At 38.7% G+C, this 17,340-nt stretch overlaps 1 protein-coding gene across 1 annotated transcript; it reads left to right on the forward strand.

The window, feature by feature from the left end:
• Nucleotides 1-5,990: 5,990 nt before the first annotated feature.
• Nucleotides 5,991-16,824, forward strand: st8sia2 (ST8 alpha-N-acetyl-neuraminide alpha-2,8-sialyltransferase 2). Its single transcript, XM_046037949.1, has 6 exons — nt 5,991-6,261; nt 7,669-7,725; nt 9,029-9,163; nt 9,258-9,515; nt 11,423-11,716; nt 14,836-16,824. The coding sequence occupies exons 1-6, from the start codon at nt 6,164-6,166 to the stop codon at nt 15,146-15,148; spliced, it is 1,155 nt and encodes a 384-aa protein (XP_045893905.1). The 5' UTR covers nt 5,991-6,163; the 3' UTR covers nt 15,149-16,824.
• The last annotated feature ends 516 nt before the right edge of the window (nt 16,825-17,340 follow it).

Raw genomic sequence — 17,340 nt, forward strand, 5'->3', positions numbered from 1 at the left:
AAAATATAAGCTGAATTAAAATAAAACAAACTATAAATAGCAAACAACACAAAGAGGGTGTTTTGCGTAAAATTGAAGTATGACACAGGATAAAAACGCAAAAAGCTAATTAACTTATTTCCAAATCATGAAAACAGCATATGTACATAAATACAGATGTACATGAAGGATGTGACATGCAGATTGAATTATACAGTGGTGGAAAGGAACAAAGTTATACAATATTCAGGTATTTGTACTTTAAATAAGTATTTGTATTTTCTGCTGTGTTTTACAATTGAGAGGCAAGCGTACTTTTTACACCATTACATTTAACACCCTTAGTTACTAGTAACTTTGCAGATTTAGATTAATAATACAAAATATAATCAACAAATAATTATGATATTATTAAATCATTAAGACTTTTACTTTTTACAGATGGATTTTACTATAGAATACTGATCCCCAGAGGGAAATTCACTTTCTACTCAAAGTAAAAAGTAATATACATAAACTATATATAAATAAATTACAATTAGCCTCACATTTACCAGTCGCAATATTACAGTGATGCAACACTTAAAGTGTATTTTGTGGGTATTACTTTTTACAAAAATTGTAAGTAAAATTTTAAATGCAGAACTTCTAACAGAGTATTTCTACACTGAAACAATTGCTTCTTTCACTAAATTCTGAGGTCTGAGTAATTCTTCCACCTCTGAAATGATGGTAGATATCACAGAAAAATAAACAAATAGTTGTTTTTAAATTAAAATTGAATGTTTTTTTCACTTTTTAAAAAATATTGTAATTATGACAATCTCACCTCATCCGATAAACTGTTGCAATTTTCCCACATAGTTAATGTATGTAGATCCAAAAGAAAGCATCATACAAATAGTCATACGATAAATATGCTTGATCTACTGCCCATATAGAATGACATTATTTTCTATCAAATACCCATCATTATTGTTTGAGCAAGTATTTGAGCACCATAAAGGAAAGAATATGATGTTTTAAGCTGGCAGTGTCTATTCATGGCTCATCATGTAGTATATTCTCAATATTGTATTAAGTGCTCGCTCAGTACGATGTGAAGTATTGACCAAAGAAATTAATGGGCCACACAAGCACAAAGAGTTCTCCTATTTTGGTTCGCACAGCAGATTTACAGCTTCTAGCTTAGCTTTAAGATGCTAGCATTCAGTCATTATTCATAAAGGAGCCATTGAAAATTTGAGAAGCTGTAAAATATATCAAAAATAACTAGATATTAAACAATTTACTGTACATATAGTAAATCAAGTATGTAAATATTTAAGCAATTTTCAACAAGCTAAGCCAAACAAAGATTGCTGCCATCCATTATTGTGGCTTTTTTATGCTATGCAATGTTTTATTGTCTTTTAAAAAGCTGCAGAACGTTGTTCAGCTTCCAAAGTAGCTTAGGATGGTAATTGATATTGATATATACAGATATTTAATGATATGGCCCAGTAGGCACTGCTGAGGGAAGAGTGAATGATGAATGAATTCCCCAAATTTAATTAATCGGAAGACAGTGGCAAACAGAAAAGTTGGAAGAACTAAGAGTTGGAGAAGATCTTTTTTTTTGGGAGTTTGTTCCAGATATGTGGTGCAAAGAAACTGCATGCTGCTTATACGTGTTTAGTTTTGACTGTGGGGACAGTAAACAGACCTACCTCAGACCATCGACAGGTCTGGACAGTTCATAACGGAGCAGCAGATCAGCGGTGTATTAAAAATAAATTCTTGGACTCACAGGAAGCCAGTGTGAAGATCTGAGAACTGTACTGATCCACTTTCCTGGTGAGGACTTGAGCAGCAGCTTTCAGCAAGTCAACTTTTTAGAGAGACCTGTAAAGACAGTGTTACAGTAGGCAAGCCTATCAAAGACAAAGACATGGGCAAGTTTTTCAAAATCCTGCTGAATGTTGATACATTCTTAAGTTAACAGTGGGCTGATTTTGCACTTTTGTGCTTATGTCACCAACAGGTTTTGGACCCTCTTTATATTCAGCTGTGAGGCAACATCACAATAATGACATGGATACATTTACATTCTATAAATATACAGTGAAAATATATAAAGCAGCCAAGAAGCAGCCGAATACTCCCTCATTTTTGAGAGTGATGATCCTTTCTAGGCAAAAATGAAAGCCATAAACAGCGGATTGAAAGCTATTTTTTTTCAGCCACTACTTTTCCTGATGAAAACCTACTGTCAAAACATTGTGATAACTCATCATTTTAAGAGCATCTATTCAGTATGCAGGGACCTTTTTCTTGAGATTGTTTTAGCCTTTTTTGGCAATGTACCTGATATCGTGTTGGGATATGCATGCGCAGCCTTATCAACCACTACATTGACGGTTCAAGTTTTGACTGCAACATTTTGGCAATACTGCATGTGAGTGATTCTTTAAATTTAAGCGGACCACATTTCTAAGACATGACATTTCTTTGTAGACAACAATCAATCACATTCCCAAAATATTTCAAGAGGTCGCCCTCCACGTTTCAACAAAGAAAATGTCACACCTGCACACAGCCAATTAGAGGCTGCCCTGAGTCAGGGGAGTTTGGTTTATAATGTTTATTTATAGAGCACTTTCAAAAGCCATGTTATAAAGTGGTTTAGTGCATGGAGGTACTGTATGCTGGTTTTACCCAGTGCACATTTTATGTTCTGTGAATTTGCAGATTGATCAGAGAAGTGTGCGCTTGACATTTTTAAATTAATCAGAATAATGACTTTGTATCCAAGCTGAAGTCCCAACAACTGAGCCAAAACCAAAGCTTTTATTTTAGTAAAAAAACACCCACAAAAGGAGCACAAACATTTATCAAGGTGCACTTTTAGCAAGGCGTCTTCAACCATTTTCAAAGACATCAAAATGCAGTCTGCTGGACTGGACTGGATCACAGTTTCATTAAATCATATATCTCACTGGGATGAAATAAATAATTGATACCATGTAAATAATAAATAATAAATGTATTCAAACTGATTGAAGCTGCCACAGAAACAGCCTCTTAAGAAAACACGTCAAAGTTAACTGGTGAATTTAAGATGTTTTTTAAAATGAGACAGTATGGTGTGTGTGTGTGTGTGTGTGTGTGTGTGTGGTTGTCAGGTGGTTGTAAAGTCTAATAATAGTGCAATGACACTCTTCAACAAGACAAAAAAGCTTGTGTATGACAGCAGCAACAGTATCAGCAGCATCTGCCTCAGTTAACAATTCTCTCTCTGACATCCACCTCACTCCTGATGCTCGTCACATCAAAGGCACACAAAATGCAACTCTGCGTCTTCCGCATAAGTATCCTTATTGAAAGTCAAAACACAAAAAAAAGAAACCAACCTTGAAATAGAAGCTGCTGCAGGCGAGAGTTTTCTCTTTTAATCAAGAGGCCTCAATTAGCCTAATGGGTGCTTAAAAAAGACGAACTGTTATACAACAACTCATCTAGCCATAAATCCTCAGTGGAGAGATTTGACTTATGTCCTTCTCATACTGTTAGTGAGAGGCATATATGTTTCAGTGAATATTAATCTAGTGGAGTGAGTTCAGCCTGCTGACATTTCAATTTCCATGCTTGGTGTTTCAACAATAAGATCACAAACTGTTGAAGACGAATGCAAATGTGAGATTTTACAATAGATGTTTAGCATCCAATCACTTAAGTGTCTATAAATGCAGAATATATAGCTTTAATACAGAATCAGCATTAGACAGTATTAGATACTATTACCATGGTAAATTTGATTATACGTCTTGTCATTTCATGTGCACTCTCAAGCTCCAGCTGCCCTTTTCACTTTATGTAAATTAGCTTTTTATCCATGTCTCTGCAGTACAATAATATATGCATTCAATTTCAAACAGACAGAGCCACCACTTTACATTTGCTCTGACTAATTAATGCTTGATTTGCAATCAAATGCCAACCAACCATGTGTTAACCATGTGGTCAGCTGCCATGCTAGTCAGCAAAAAAACATAAACTATGATACAGTGTAGCTAAGAGCTATGAGGACTGACAAGCAAGCTGGACATCTTCATGGATCATCACTGGATGTGGATGTGTATGAAGGGAAAGTCCTGAAGTAGTATGATGATGCAAACAATCTGTAGTTTAACTATGACATATTGTAAAAACTAATTTTACACATTCACTGTTTACTTTGGGTTATTTAGAGGTAAAGCGCTGACACAGCAAACACCAAAATGTGGCTACAATTATCTCACATACTGTAGTTAATCACACGGATAGCTTTCAGTGCACTTAATGTAGCTGTTATAATTAAAATGGCCACCACGCTCAAACATTTCTAACTTATAGATAATTAAAATGTTAACAGGTGTTTACTCAATGCATAATCACTAGTTAATTAAGCATCAATTAGTGAACTCTGAGGTAAATTGCTGCTGCAAGTGAAATCGGTCTTTGTCTTATAACTCAGACATTTATGTGATGGAGGTGAACGTTTTAGCAGGATAGTGCAAGAAGCAGCAAACATGCCCAGCTGGCTTTTTCAGGATAAACACAAGCTTTGGAAAAAAAAAACTCTAGACAGAGCAAAGGCGGTGGTAGCAACAGTAATACAAAGATATATGGTCTGAATTTCATGTCTTTTCCCAATATCAGCAGTTCTGTCATTTTAAACAAGAAAAAGCTGAAATTCCCCGAGCAATGCAAAAGAACCAAGAAATGTACGCTTCAGAAACTTTTTTTTTTAAATGCTAGCAGTGCCCAACATTCGTTACTTAGTGGGAATATATCTTACCCCAAAATGAAAAGAAAGAAATTCATGTTACTTTGATCTCATCCTTCCCTTTCATCTACTCCAAAAACCTTAAACCTCTCCAGCCTCCTGCAGCATGGTGTTTGTAGCTGCAGGATTACACTGCATCAGCACTGGAAGTAGTATTTAGATCCTTAACATCAGGAAAACACCCATAACAAGATGAATCTGAGGGGGTGTAAAATTATTCATAGGGTTGGAAAGAAGAGAAAACAAAGTTATCCTACACAAATTTCTATTATATTCTTCTGACTTTCCTCAAATTGTTGCTCTTTTGTGACATAGTGGATCACTTTACCCCAGGGGGTCTTGAAGAGTTCTTTAGAAGGAAACTGTCTGAGAAGAGGGGATATCAGTCTTGTGGCACTGCTAACCAGTCAAAGACATCTAAAATATGACAAGGGAGTCCAACTGTGGGTTTATGTGGGTTTACAAGCAAAACAAACATAACTATACTAGTCTTATCTTGAACAATAAACTCATCACTTGTTACATAAAATCCTAATCTGAAAAATAACTGGTATCTACAGCTGTCAGACAAATGTAGTAGCATAAAAGGTTCAATATTTCCCTTTGTAATGTAGCTTAACAGAAGTACAAAACATCATATTTGTAATGAGTACAGTAGGCCTACTTCTTACCTTCCACCACTGGTGACCAGAGATATAAAAAGATGCCCCCTTTGACCCCAGTGGGAGTCTGATCAACTGGGGCTCACTCACTGTGTTTGGTGGCCACATGAGCTCCATGCTTTGACCTCTATTTGTTTTTTTTTTTAATTGTTATTTTATTTAGACTATCATTTAAAACAGTTGACAAAACTGCACTCCCTGTGTTTGGCGTCTACTTGGTGCAAACCTGCCTACACACACACACACACACACACACACACACACACACACACACACACACCTGTCTAGCTGTCTGCGCACACTGCGGTCTCACACCTCCTGTTAGCGAGCCAGCAACAACTAGAGAGTGAAATCAAACCGGATGGGGTCAATATGGAGTGCTGGCCCCTGCGCCTTTAAGACTGCATGTGGTCTACATCTTGCTGCTCCCATGGCAAGCTCCGGAGGTGCACGCTTTCAAAGTTTGACTGGGGAATAGAGGGAACAGTGGATACGGCAGCAGCATCGCCCCGTCGGGAAACAGACCCGAGGCGATCATCATCTGAAAGGGAAAAAAGGACCGCAGCTGGCCGGGGAGTGTCTGACTCCGGCGATAAGAACAATAGGAGAGATGACAGATCGGATACCCGATTTATAAATGGAAAACACAAGAAGGTTAATGTAACACAGTGTTTGCTGAAAGGAGGGACTCCCGGCTGCAGCCTCCCCCTCAGCCATGCCGCTTGTATTCCGCACGCTGTTGTTCGGCTTTGTAACGCTGCTGGTTGTGGTTCTGATAATAGATGATATTGCAGAAGTGGAAGAAGAAATCGCGTAAGTAGCCCACCGTTTAAAATCATGCATGGTGTTTGTGTGTATGTGTTAGTGCAGTCCATTGTTTTCTTGTCCAGCAGCTGTATTTCCTCATCACATAATTGAATTTGTTAAGTGGTGGAAGGAGGGCAGGGGGATAAATGAGTGAAATAAATGAGTTTATTTGAATTTAACTGAAGTTTGGAGTTGAATGTGGAGTATGTGTGGTTTGTTTCTACGTTTGTAACACTTGGGTGCAGCAGCAGCAGCTGTTCCCGAGAGCAAGCCTGCCCGGGGGTCTCCAAGGATTAGGGTATTTGTCTTGCAGCAGCCTGCATACGGGATAGGATAGGCTACATTTACACTATAAGAGAGAGTAGGGAGTGTGTATGAGACAGAGAGGGAGTGAGAGAGGGAGTGGGAGAGGGAGTGGAAGGGGGGTGGGACGATAGGAAACATAAAGAGGCTTTCCTCTTTTTCGTTTTTCAGACTTTGAAATGTTGAGCAGTGCAGCAGAAATCTTCCAAGTCGCACACATGCCCTACTTGCGTTTGACCTGCAAGAAAATACATTCTGAATATAGCATCAGTAGTAGGCTACTCCTGTCACATGAAAATCCAACCAGTCCACAACAGTGCAACATCCTCCTCTGGCTCTTATCATTACCATCACAGCTATAAAGATACTGTGTTACCTTAATAGCAACAAAAATAAACTACTTTTTTTACAACCCCCCCGTGAAGCTTTGGGGATTCTCACATTTCCCTTTCAGCAAGAACATTTTGTTTTGAATGCAATTACCCGGCTGTGGCTCACATCGTAATGAGGTCATATTGGTTTGTGATTCGCGTGGGAGAAGAACCAGAACCAATTCAACTTCTGCATAAATACCGCTTAATACAATTAAAACAATATATTTAAAGCCAGTAGGATAGTAAAATGAGTGAGAACGACCCACCTGTCTGTCAAACCAGCTCTTTTTTTTCACTCATTCTTTTGCACAGCCGCTGCCAGCTTGTCACGATTTTATCAAAGATGACCAAGGTCACAAAATACAGGGATGCTTAAATATCTGAATGCTTAATATAAAATGTTTGCTGTAAATGCATCTTAGCTGGCATATTCAACACCCCTGTGAAAAGAAAAACCTTCTAGCATAATGGGGCTCCATTAAGGCCACATTTCTCCTCATTACATCAGCAAATGGGCCCACAGTGGATTGCTCTAAAAATACCTTGATGCTTGCTTTTCACCTTTATTCTGTCTTGAAAGATAGACATACAGTACGCCTGGTATTGAATACAGTGCTTGCATTATTGCTACTTGATATGATTACAGTAGGATTTGAAGCGTCAGTCCATTATCAACCCAGACTTCAGGCAGCAGAATGTGATTCATAATTCAATCTAAAACCGTTTTCTTTTCTAGAAATACTGGGCATTCAAAGAAGATGAACTTGCACCGGCTCATCCCTAAACCGCACAGGTCTGAAATCCAATTATCTCCCCCCACACACACACACACATATATATACATATATGGCTTAGCTTGACAATCACCAATTCGATTCCGGCACGGACCAGTCATACGGAGTGTGAACTAGGAGCTGGAGAGGTTCCCAGTTCACCTCCTGGGTACTGCCGAAGGTGCCCTTGAGCAAGGCCCTGAACCCCTAACTGCTCCACAGCTGCTGCACAGTGGCTGCCCACTGCTCTTAATTAGGATGGGTTTAATGCATTGTGCTATGTATAATTGTATCTGACAATAAAAGTTGATTTACACACACACAGACACACACATCATATATATATACACACACACACACACACAAATACATATACATACATACATACATATATACATACATATAGTTCTAGACCACCAGTGGGTCTTTCTGTATATAATTTTCAGTTGGAATTCATTTGATTCCTTTGCAGGCTCAATAACCCAGTGAGTCATTCACAGTGAGTGTCTCATTACTTTTTACAGCAAGAAGGCAGCTGCTATAAATACCCATCAATGTGGCGGTATCCATGTGATAACAAAAACATCTGCTACTATTGGTGGAGGAAGTATTCAGATGTTTTACTAGAGTAGCAGTACCACTATGTGTGGAAAAATACTCTATTACAAGTAAAAGTCTGTCAAACTGTAAAAAAGGTACACATTGTCGCTAAATGTATTTAAAGTATTAAAAGTACTCATTATACAGAAAGCGGCCACCATGATTGTTGTATTATAATATTCTATTATTTAATCAGTATTTCTGATGCATTCGTGTGTAAATAGTATTTAACTGGTGTAGTTAGTTGAGATGGAACTAGTTTTAACTACTTTATTATACTGGTACATTAATTTATAACAATGCTTTATATTTTATGCCTACTTTGACACTGGTTGATCTTTGTATGTAAAATCTTACTATACAATGTAATTAGTAATTAAAGCTAATAAAGTGTAGTGTAGTACAGTAAAATGTACAAAATTTCCCCAGAAATGTAGTGGAGTGGAAGTATAAAGTAGCATAAAATACTCAACATTTGTACTTGAGTAAATGTACTTTTACATTTACATTCTTTTACATGTTACATTCCACCACTGTCATCTGATGACATCCACTATTCTTAGATCTCGATTCAGACAGGAGAAACCCCACACACATGAAAAAAACTTAAATTGGGAAAAAAGAGGGAGATATTCACAAATAATAAGGATTTTGTTTTTTATTGATCAGCACTTTAAAGATCATCACAGTCTGTCAATAACAAGCCTTTCTATTCTCATTTAGAAAGGCTGCAGGACACATGGATCCAACTGCCTTGACAAGATTGAGCAAAGATCGCCTCGGCCCAAGCTACAATAACACTGCCAAGCTCTCGTCAAACAGCTGGACCTTCAACAAGACTCTCTCCAACCTCATCAGGCAGAATCATCACTCTCTGCGATCATCCCGGCATATTTTTCACACTCGACTACGCAGTCTTTTTATAACAAGTGTATACTCTCTCTTTTTACAGGAAGAACATTCTGAGATTTCTTGATCCAGAGAGAGACATCTCTATTCTGAAGGGCACGCTGAAACCAGGAGATATCATCCACTATGTTTTTGACCGCCACAGCACCACAAACATCTCAGAAAATCTCTACCGTCTTTTGCCAACTGTATCTCCCATGAAGAACCAACATCACAGGCGCTGTGCTATTGTGGGAAACTCTGGGATCCTGCTGAACAGCAGCTGTGGACCCGAGATTGACTCACACGACTTTGTTATCAGGTATTTTTCAGGGTTGGAAGTCTCCCATTTGAAATAAATCATAAAAACATGCAAGTTAAAGTGGACTGTAATTGAAATGGATTACCACATTAGTTTCAGTTTTAGGTTTATCTCACTTTCCTGAGAGTATAATTCACATTGGAATGATAGTCACTTCTTCGAGTGCTCAGTTTAATTCAGGCTTAGAGATGATGCTCACACAGCTGGAAATATATTAATTGCACTTTTGAATAAGCTGTCAAAGCTTTTTAATGATTTTAAGTTTGAAACAAACTGCCAGGCTGAGCGCAATTAAATGCATGATTATACATTAAATGGCCATTTAAAAAGAGCTTTTGCATCCAGCAGAAACACATTGTGCTTGTCAGAGAAATCCCAGCACTCTCAGGTGTCCCACTCTCATTTAGCAGAGAATTCTGTTTGTGAAGCCTTCTGTTATGTGTTTGTGTGTTAAGTAAATGAGTTGCTGAGCACATTATTTATCACTATTCATACTTGTCAGTGGAGGAAAATAATTTTGTCTAAGGTTATATTAGAATGGAAGATGCGCAAAAGAAAAAGTATACTTGTTGGGATTCTGTGTAGAGCCAGGAACAATCTAAAAAAATATGCACTAAATGCGGAGGTATCTACTGTGAGAAACATCCCCTCATAAATCACTTACTTTAATGTTGTTGTAGAAAGAAGCAGGAAGTAGCTGTCTGCAGTAGCACCTCATTGAGCTGATTGATCGATTGCTGAATAGGCCTCAAAATCCTGGTATGTCCCCTTTTTATTCTGAAATTGTTTCTGTTGTCTGCAAATCTTGTTTTTCTAAAGTGCTGCGACGTTATGCTGATGAGGAGGGGTCATGATTTCTAGACTCCGGCAGCATGATAATAATGCCGGGGCATGGCGGTAATGGTTGGCTGAATGTAGACAACAGGGAATGTGGCATTTTGAGAAGATGAGGAATTTGCTCTGGCATTTCAGGCATCAGATAGGGAGATAATATCAGCTAAATATAGTTCTCTGCCCCATCCTCGGTTTCCACAAAGTAGGTTGACAGTGTTGTGGGTACTTGTTACAGATTTCAGCTCGGCGTTGTGACAATGTAATGGAATAATTTGGCATACTCAAGCAATTTATTGGAATAAATTAGAGTCATTTGTCAGATTTTCAGTTTGTATGTAATCTTTAAACCAACTGTTTCCTGAAGCAGGTACATTAGCTGTCATAGTACATATGTAAAAGTACGCAAAATCCCTGTCCGGTGTGTAAATTTAAAGTTATGAAAAACAAACCCTCTTGGTGTGTTCTCCTGCCTCACTTCAGAGGATAGAAATGCTTAACCATTAAGATAATTACTGGCTTTGTTGTTTTCTGGCATTTACTTTGAGGCAGAGGTTCAATAAACAAAATGCCACCCTCCGCTTTTCTGCTGAATTTCACTTGTATTTCTGCTCTATTTCACTCCTGCTTCAAGTTTCTGCAATCCAAATAGTTTGATTGGCTCAAGGACATATACAGATGGGCGATAAACTAAAAAGGAAAAAAACAAAAACGAAATGTCTTTGTAAACTGGTGGGCCACCATGAGCTGCCAGAACAGCTTCACTGCTCCTTGACCTGTAGTCCAGTTATCTGTACCACTCAAGTTATCAAAATGATTATTGATATAAATGGTATCATATGAATTAAACACATTCACACATTCAATGAACTTTATTATACTAGTAAAACTTGCACAAAGCATGGTTTGAAGATGTGCTGGCTTAACACCATTGAAAAACTTGCATTGCTTTGCTTAATGTTTACAGATGTGTCTGGTAGAGGACCAGATCAAAAGACCAAGAAACCAGATAATTAAAAGCTATTTCTATCCAGGACATCACTTTACATTTGAGATTGAGTGACCTGTGCCTGCAGGTGTAACCTGGCACCAGTGGAGGAATACTATCGGGATGTGGGTTGGCGGACCAACTTGGTGACCATGAACCCTTCAGTGGTGCAGCGGGCCTTCCAGGACCTGGTCAGCAAGGAGTGGAGGGACCGCTTCTTGCAGCGGCTTCAAAGCCTCAGCGGCAGTGTGCTGTGGATCCCAGCCTTTATGGCCAAGGGCGGAGAGGAGCGCGTGGAGTGGGCCCTCCGTCTCATCCTGCTACACACTGTGGACGTACGCACCGCCTTCCCCTCCCTTCGCCTTCTCCACGCTGTCAGAGGGTAAGATGCAGCTCAGGCTCGCAGCCGCTGTTCCTAGTGTGCTGCGTCTCAGAAGAACACCTGTGAGCAGCATAATCAAGGGGTTGGCAAACTCTAATCTGCAGCCCAGGTGGCTATTTATAAACAGAACATTAAATCTGATCACCAGGGGCAGAATGCTACTCTGATCTCTCTTCAGTCAGGGTGTACCGCGAGTCGTCTCAGAAACTCTGTCTTGATTAACTGAAACGACTGTGTGAAAAATGAATGACATCGTTCAAGTAGACATATCATTCTATTTTATGTTTTATTTTGTTCTAGGATCCATCTTTGACGTCTCTCCTAAGCAAATAGTTAAACATTTTGGGAATACGCTTATTTGCTTTCTTGAGAGGGAGATGAGTAACTTCACTTCCTGTCTTTGTATGTTTCCCGCTAGTTTTTATTGGCTAGTTTATTGCCCTGACCTGATTGGGTTTACCTGTGTCTAGTTATCCTCCCCTCACTAGTGTATTTATTGTGTGAATGCCTATCATCACCTCAAAAGCTGACTAATTATCACAGTGTTTCACTTATCTTTGTTTAACACACACACAAGCAGAAGTGTAACAAATCCATGAGTCTACAGCCATAGTGGCTTTGTGAGGCTGTACCTGAGCTAAATGCCAACATTGGCATGTTAACATGCTCATAATGACTATGCTATATTTAGCAGGTATGTTTCCCATATTCACCATTTTACATTTCCTGATTAGCTCTGTACAAAGTACAGCTGAGGCAGATGGGAATGTCATTTGTTTTCCAGGTATTTGTAAACTGAAGTACTGCACAGATTAAAATATTGCTCTAAATGGAAGGGACATGATGAACGTCTGTACCAACTATCATGACAATCCATCCAATAGTTGAGACATTTCAATAAAAACCGCAAATGTCACCCTCATGATCGTGCTAGAGGAAAAGTTGAGGGATTTTCCAAGTCAGTAGGATTCAACTTCTGGGGACCATGAATGTCATTACAATTCATCCAATAGTTGTTAAGATTTTTCAGTCTGGACCAAAGTGGTGGACAGACCGAACCACAGATTGACAGACATTTCCTTTACCTGAGCTGCTAAAAACAACTATTTGTGGTTTTTAAGGGGCGTTACGTGCTTTTTCTATTTCTTGGTGATCAACAGCCGGGTGCAGTGACTTCCCAGAGTCTTGTTGTCAAGGTAAGGCTGCCAGGCAACCTGCAGAGATGCTGCATAGAAGTGCTGAGCAGAAGGATTAACTGTTATTGCTCTTCTCATCTAACTCTAAATAAAAGCAAATAAGCGCGGTTCCCAAAATGTCAAGGTGCGAAAATGCTTTTCAAGGAAAACATTATTTTATGAATGAGATAAATTGCTTAAATTGTGTTAAAAATATTATTTGTTAGCTCCAAATTGTGTTATTTAGATACTGTTGTTGACAGGCTGATACAGTGGCTCAGGAATAGCACAGATAATAATAAGCAATGCTGTTAAACTGTGTTCTAACATAACTCTTAGATTTCATTAATCCTTATTATTTGTGTTACTTTATTTTAAAGCTGGTCATGGATTTTTTTGAGGAATGCTTTTTGCAAATCTGTCAAATACAGTCTCCACTGCCTTCAGGCTTTTATAAAAAAAAATCCCTCTCTGCAATTTCTTCTGCTTTACTTGCCTCTCTTTCATCACAACCAGGCTCTGCTCCGAATCCTTTCTGCATTGTTAAAAGCCTAACAGCCACAGCTGGTCAGTGACCAAATTATGCCATTTTGTATGCCCCAACTAACACTTGGTATTGCAAAGGGGTAGAACTGGGCCATGGTTTGTGTAGTTAAGTTGTCTGTTAGATCAGTGTTTTACAAGAGAAAATAATTAGCCTGAAATTTTCTTGGAGATGAGATGCATGCCTTTGCCCTTAAAAAAACAAATTTATAGTGGTCTCTGATAAATGCTTCCCCTGAACTTGTGTTTTTTTTCAGCAAGACTGACCCTTAAAACCCCATTGTGTGCAGTAGAGGACAAAGGATCTGTTCATATTCACTCCAACCGAATGCAATCAGACCATTTCACCGATAATTAGACCACCTCTTCTGCTTGTTAAAATTATCATCCCCTGCTGTAGTGCTTGGTTCGACTGCAAACCAGCCCACCGTTTGCCCTTCATGGCACATGTACTGCTTTAAATAGTACAACCTCAGCATCTCAACATGACCTTCCACACTAACCACAGAGTGCACAGCCGGAGGAAGCAGTGATAGCCTCGAGGCTGGAGACGTGTGCTAGTGACTAGAAAGGAAAATTAAGTTGGGGCGTTTGAAGGTCTGGCCACCTGCCCCTGAGGACAGCATGTGGCATCTCACTGTCATAGAAGCTCCTAGGTCACCTAAAGTAGAAAAATGCAATTGTGCCGAGCAGCGCCAATGTGTGTTGTGTGCAGTAAAAGAACATATGTACTCAACAAACGTGCAGCAATTAGCAATTTAATCAAGCATTCAGACTTCAAGAGTTATTTGTTCTAACAAACATACAGTAAACACTCTGCCAATGTGATGAGAGAAATCCATTTTGTCCGTGTCTTTTAAATTATTTCAGAAGTGTTTTTGTCTTGAAACTAGACAAATTATTGATCTAGAAATTATTTGTTACCCTTGCAGATGGCTGCAGGAAAATAGCGCTAGATTAGACTAGAAGATGAATCTTGACTATCAATTATCGAACCAGTTGCTTGAACATGAGTTAAACTATATATGATTTCCGGACTAGTAGACTAAATGATTTGTTGAGAGGGAGATTTGTGCATCAGTGCATCCACTGAGCAAATAAAAAAAAGGTCACTTATTGATTTTCTGAGAGCAGAGAGCTCCTGAAGGGGTAGTTTGGTAGTCTACAACAGAGTGAACATTTCTGGCAAGCTCAAAATTTGTGCTTGTGTCTTCTTAGGATTCAGCTCCACTCTGTGCTCCAGCATACGGCATATCTGACTTAATATGAAAATCCAGGGGAGAAAGGTTTTAGTGAAGGGCACTTTGGGGATTTTGAACATGTTCTTCCTTTTTGCTGTTTCTAGGCTAGAAGACAGTTATTGAATCAGCTAATCACCTCACTGTATGTCTTTGTCAACAGGTATTGGCTAACCAACAATGTCCACATCAAGCGTCCGACCACTGGGCTCCTCATGTACACGATGGCCACTCGCTTCTGTGAAGAGATCCATCTTTACGGCTTCTGGCCCTTCCCACTTGACCCGCAGGGCAAACCAGTCAAATACCACTACTACGATACTCTGAAGTACGAGTACACTTCCAGCTCGAGTCCCCACACCATGCCTTTGGAGTTCAGGACCCTGAGCACATTGCACAGACAGGGGGCGCTCCGGCTCCACACTGGGACCTGCGATGTAGAGAGGAGACCACAAAAGGCGCTCCAGAGCAAATAGCTGAAAGGGAGGTCTCCAGGGAAGCCACTTTCTTGACTGAGCAGACTCTGTACAAACAGTTTTCTTGTTAATGTACTTTTATGAAACTTGAGTTAACTTAATTCTCAGTAATTGGAATGAACTTTTTCTATTTTGAGCACTTTAGTGGGTTGTTTTACTGGTGTGTTTTACCTTTTCAAAAAAATTTGATTTCTATGGCAACCTTCAAAATAATGAGACCCTTTTCTTTTGTCAATCTCCTTTCTGCTGGTGTAAGCCAACTGTTCATGGAGATCCTGTCATGTCCATCTGTTGTCTCTTTTATATTCCTTACATTTTAATCTGCCACAGTCCTTCCAGTGTTGTTATGGATTAAGGATTCAGAACACATTTTTCTGTTTTCAAAATTGGTCATGAGACTCCATGAATTAATATTCTCAGTTTATGGTATAGTAGGGCTCCATTAAGGTTGTGTTGTATTATACCCAGCATGTCAACAGCATGAAGAGCTGCCGAATGAATCGCTCTTGTGAGTCACTGGTTGGGCCACAAGATGGAAGCACTTAATAATCAGGGAGAGTGATGATAAAAGAAGAAATGTTGGTCAACCGCTCAAACACTTGTTTTTAATATGATGAACCCTTTTGATTAGGATCTTTTTTAAAAGAGCTGATGTAATGTTCAATTTGTGATAACACATTTTCCTCTGATAGAGAATGTTTTATGCTTTTGTAGCTTCCTAAAAAGGATCTTAACTGGTGTTCACTTTAAAACAGGTCATTTATAAGCAAGAATTCAAGGAGCCCAGTCAACCAGAACTGCCATTTGAGGAAGTCAGGTTACCTTGAGAGCCAAAGGAAGGAATGGAAGCTCGCTGAAATGTACTGTATGCTTGTGTAACAGCTGTTCACATAAGAATGTTTACACAGACTTAGCCAACGGTAAACTCACTTTGTAAACTTTTCTCAAAGAACACCAGCCCTGTTTCTGCACTGGGAATGTTTGCAGTGAGGTCATACTATAGTAGTGCAGTGGTAGTGAAAAGTGCTTTGCTTTTTTTTAAATGAATGTATTGGTGATATTCTTACAAATTCTGTAAGAAAGGCCCCAAAATGTGCTTTAAATGAATTCCTAGACATTTAGCAACAGTTTCAGTGCAGTGACACTGAAGCTGATTACTTGTATGCCTTTTATTCATTTGAAATTATGTATGAATTATACTTGTATAGTTAGTTTGGGTTAGCATTCAACTGATATAGGTAGATACAGATATTTGTGGATTTTATTAAAGCTGCCAGTATTTTGTGCCTATAATCAATAAATTTGATCCATTTAAAAGTGGACAGTTCATATGCCCAGTAATAGAAATGGTCAGGTTGAAGTTATTCTAGAATGGATGGGAAAGATTAAGAGTTATGCGAGTGTTTACTAGTGTCACTCAAATCTGAAACCCAGAAATGAATGAACAAATGTGCAAAAAAAGATTTTATTGGAGCTTTGTTATGAAGAAACTCAATTCTATGTTTATTTAATGTCATTAACAGACTGAACTAATCAAATTAATATCAGCATAATGCTAGTTTGGATTACATGTTTGAACTTCCAAGCTCCACCTCAGTTAAAGTCTAGAAGTTCAGTTGTTGAGTTTTTAGGACTGTAGTCTTAATACGGGGCTTTTTGGCCAAATGATTTAGGTATTTTTCTGCAACAAAATGTCTCTTTTAATAATACTAGAAATATTCCAAGAGCTCTGCTGCTAAACAAGTAGCCTATCATGTGCTTCCAGCCATGTGATTTGTCCATAAAAGTGTTGTTTTGACAGGATGCGCCTGTTGACTTTCATGCGTGCTTACGCTGCCAGTTAAGAATAGACATGAAAAGCTGTACCAGAGACGTCAGCAGTCTGAGGCAATGAAAGGTTTATTTGTGAACGCTCGTCTGAGCTTGGCAAAAATAGAAACATTCTGTTACCAACACAATTAAGTTTATTAACCCAGAATCTGAGATTTACCACAGTTCAGAAAACATCCTACTGACATGGTGTTTCTGCTGTGAAACTGTGGGGATTGTGCTGTATAGTTTTATTTTTTTGTCATGAATACTGTATGCACTAGCAAACAGATGTTAGCTTTTGCATGTATGTCTTATCTAGATACATATAACTTGGGTATAATTAAATTTTTTGCATTTAAAATATTCATTGTGACTCAAGG

The sequence above is a fragment of the Micropterus dolomieu genome, linkage group LG22 (assembly GCF_021292245.1).
Source record: "Micropterus dolomieu isolate WLL.071019.BEF.003 ecotype Adirondacks linkage group LG22, ASM2129224v1, whole genome shotgun sequence".
NCBI classification, from domain to species: Eukaryota; Metazoa; Chordata; class Actinopteri; order Centrarchiformes; family Centrarchidae; genus Micropterus; species Micropterus dolomieu.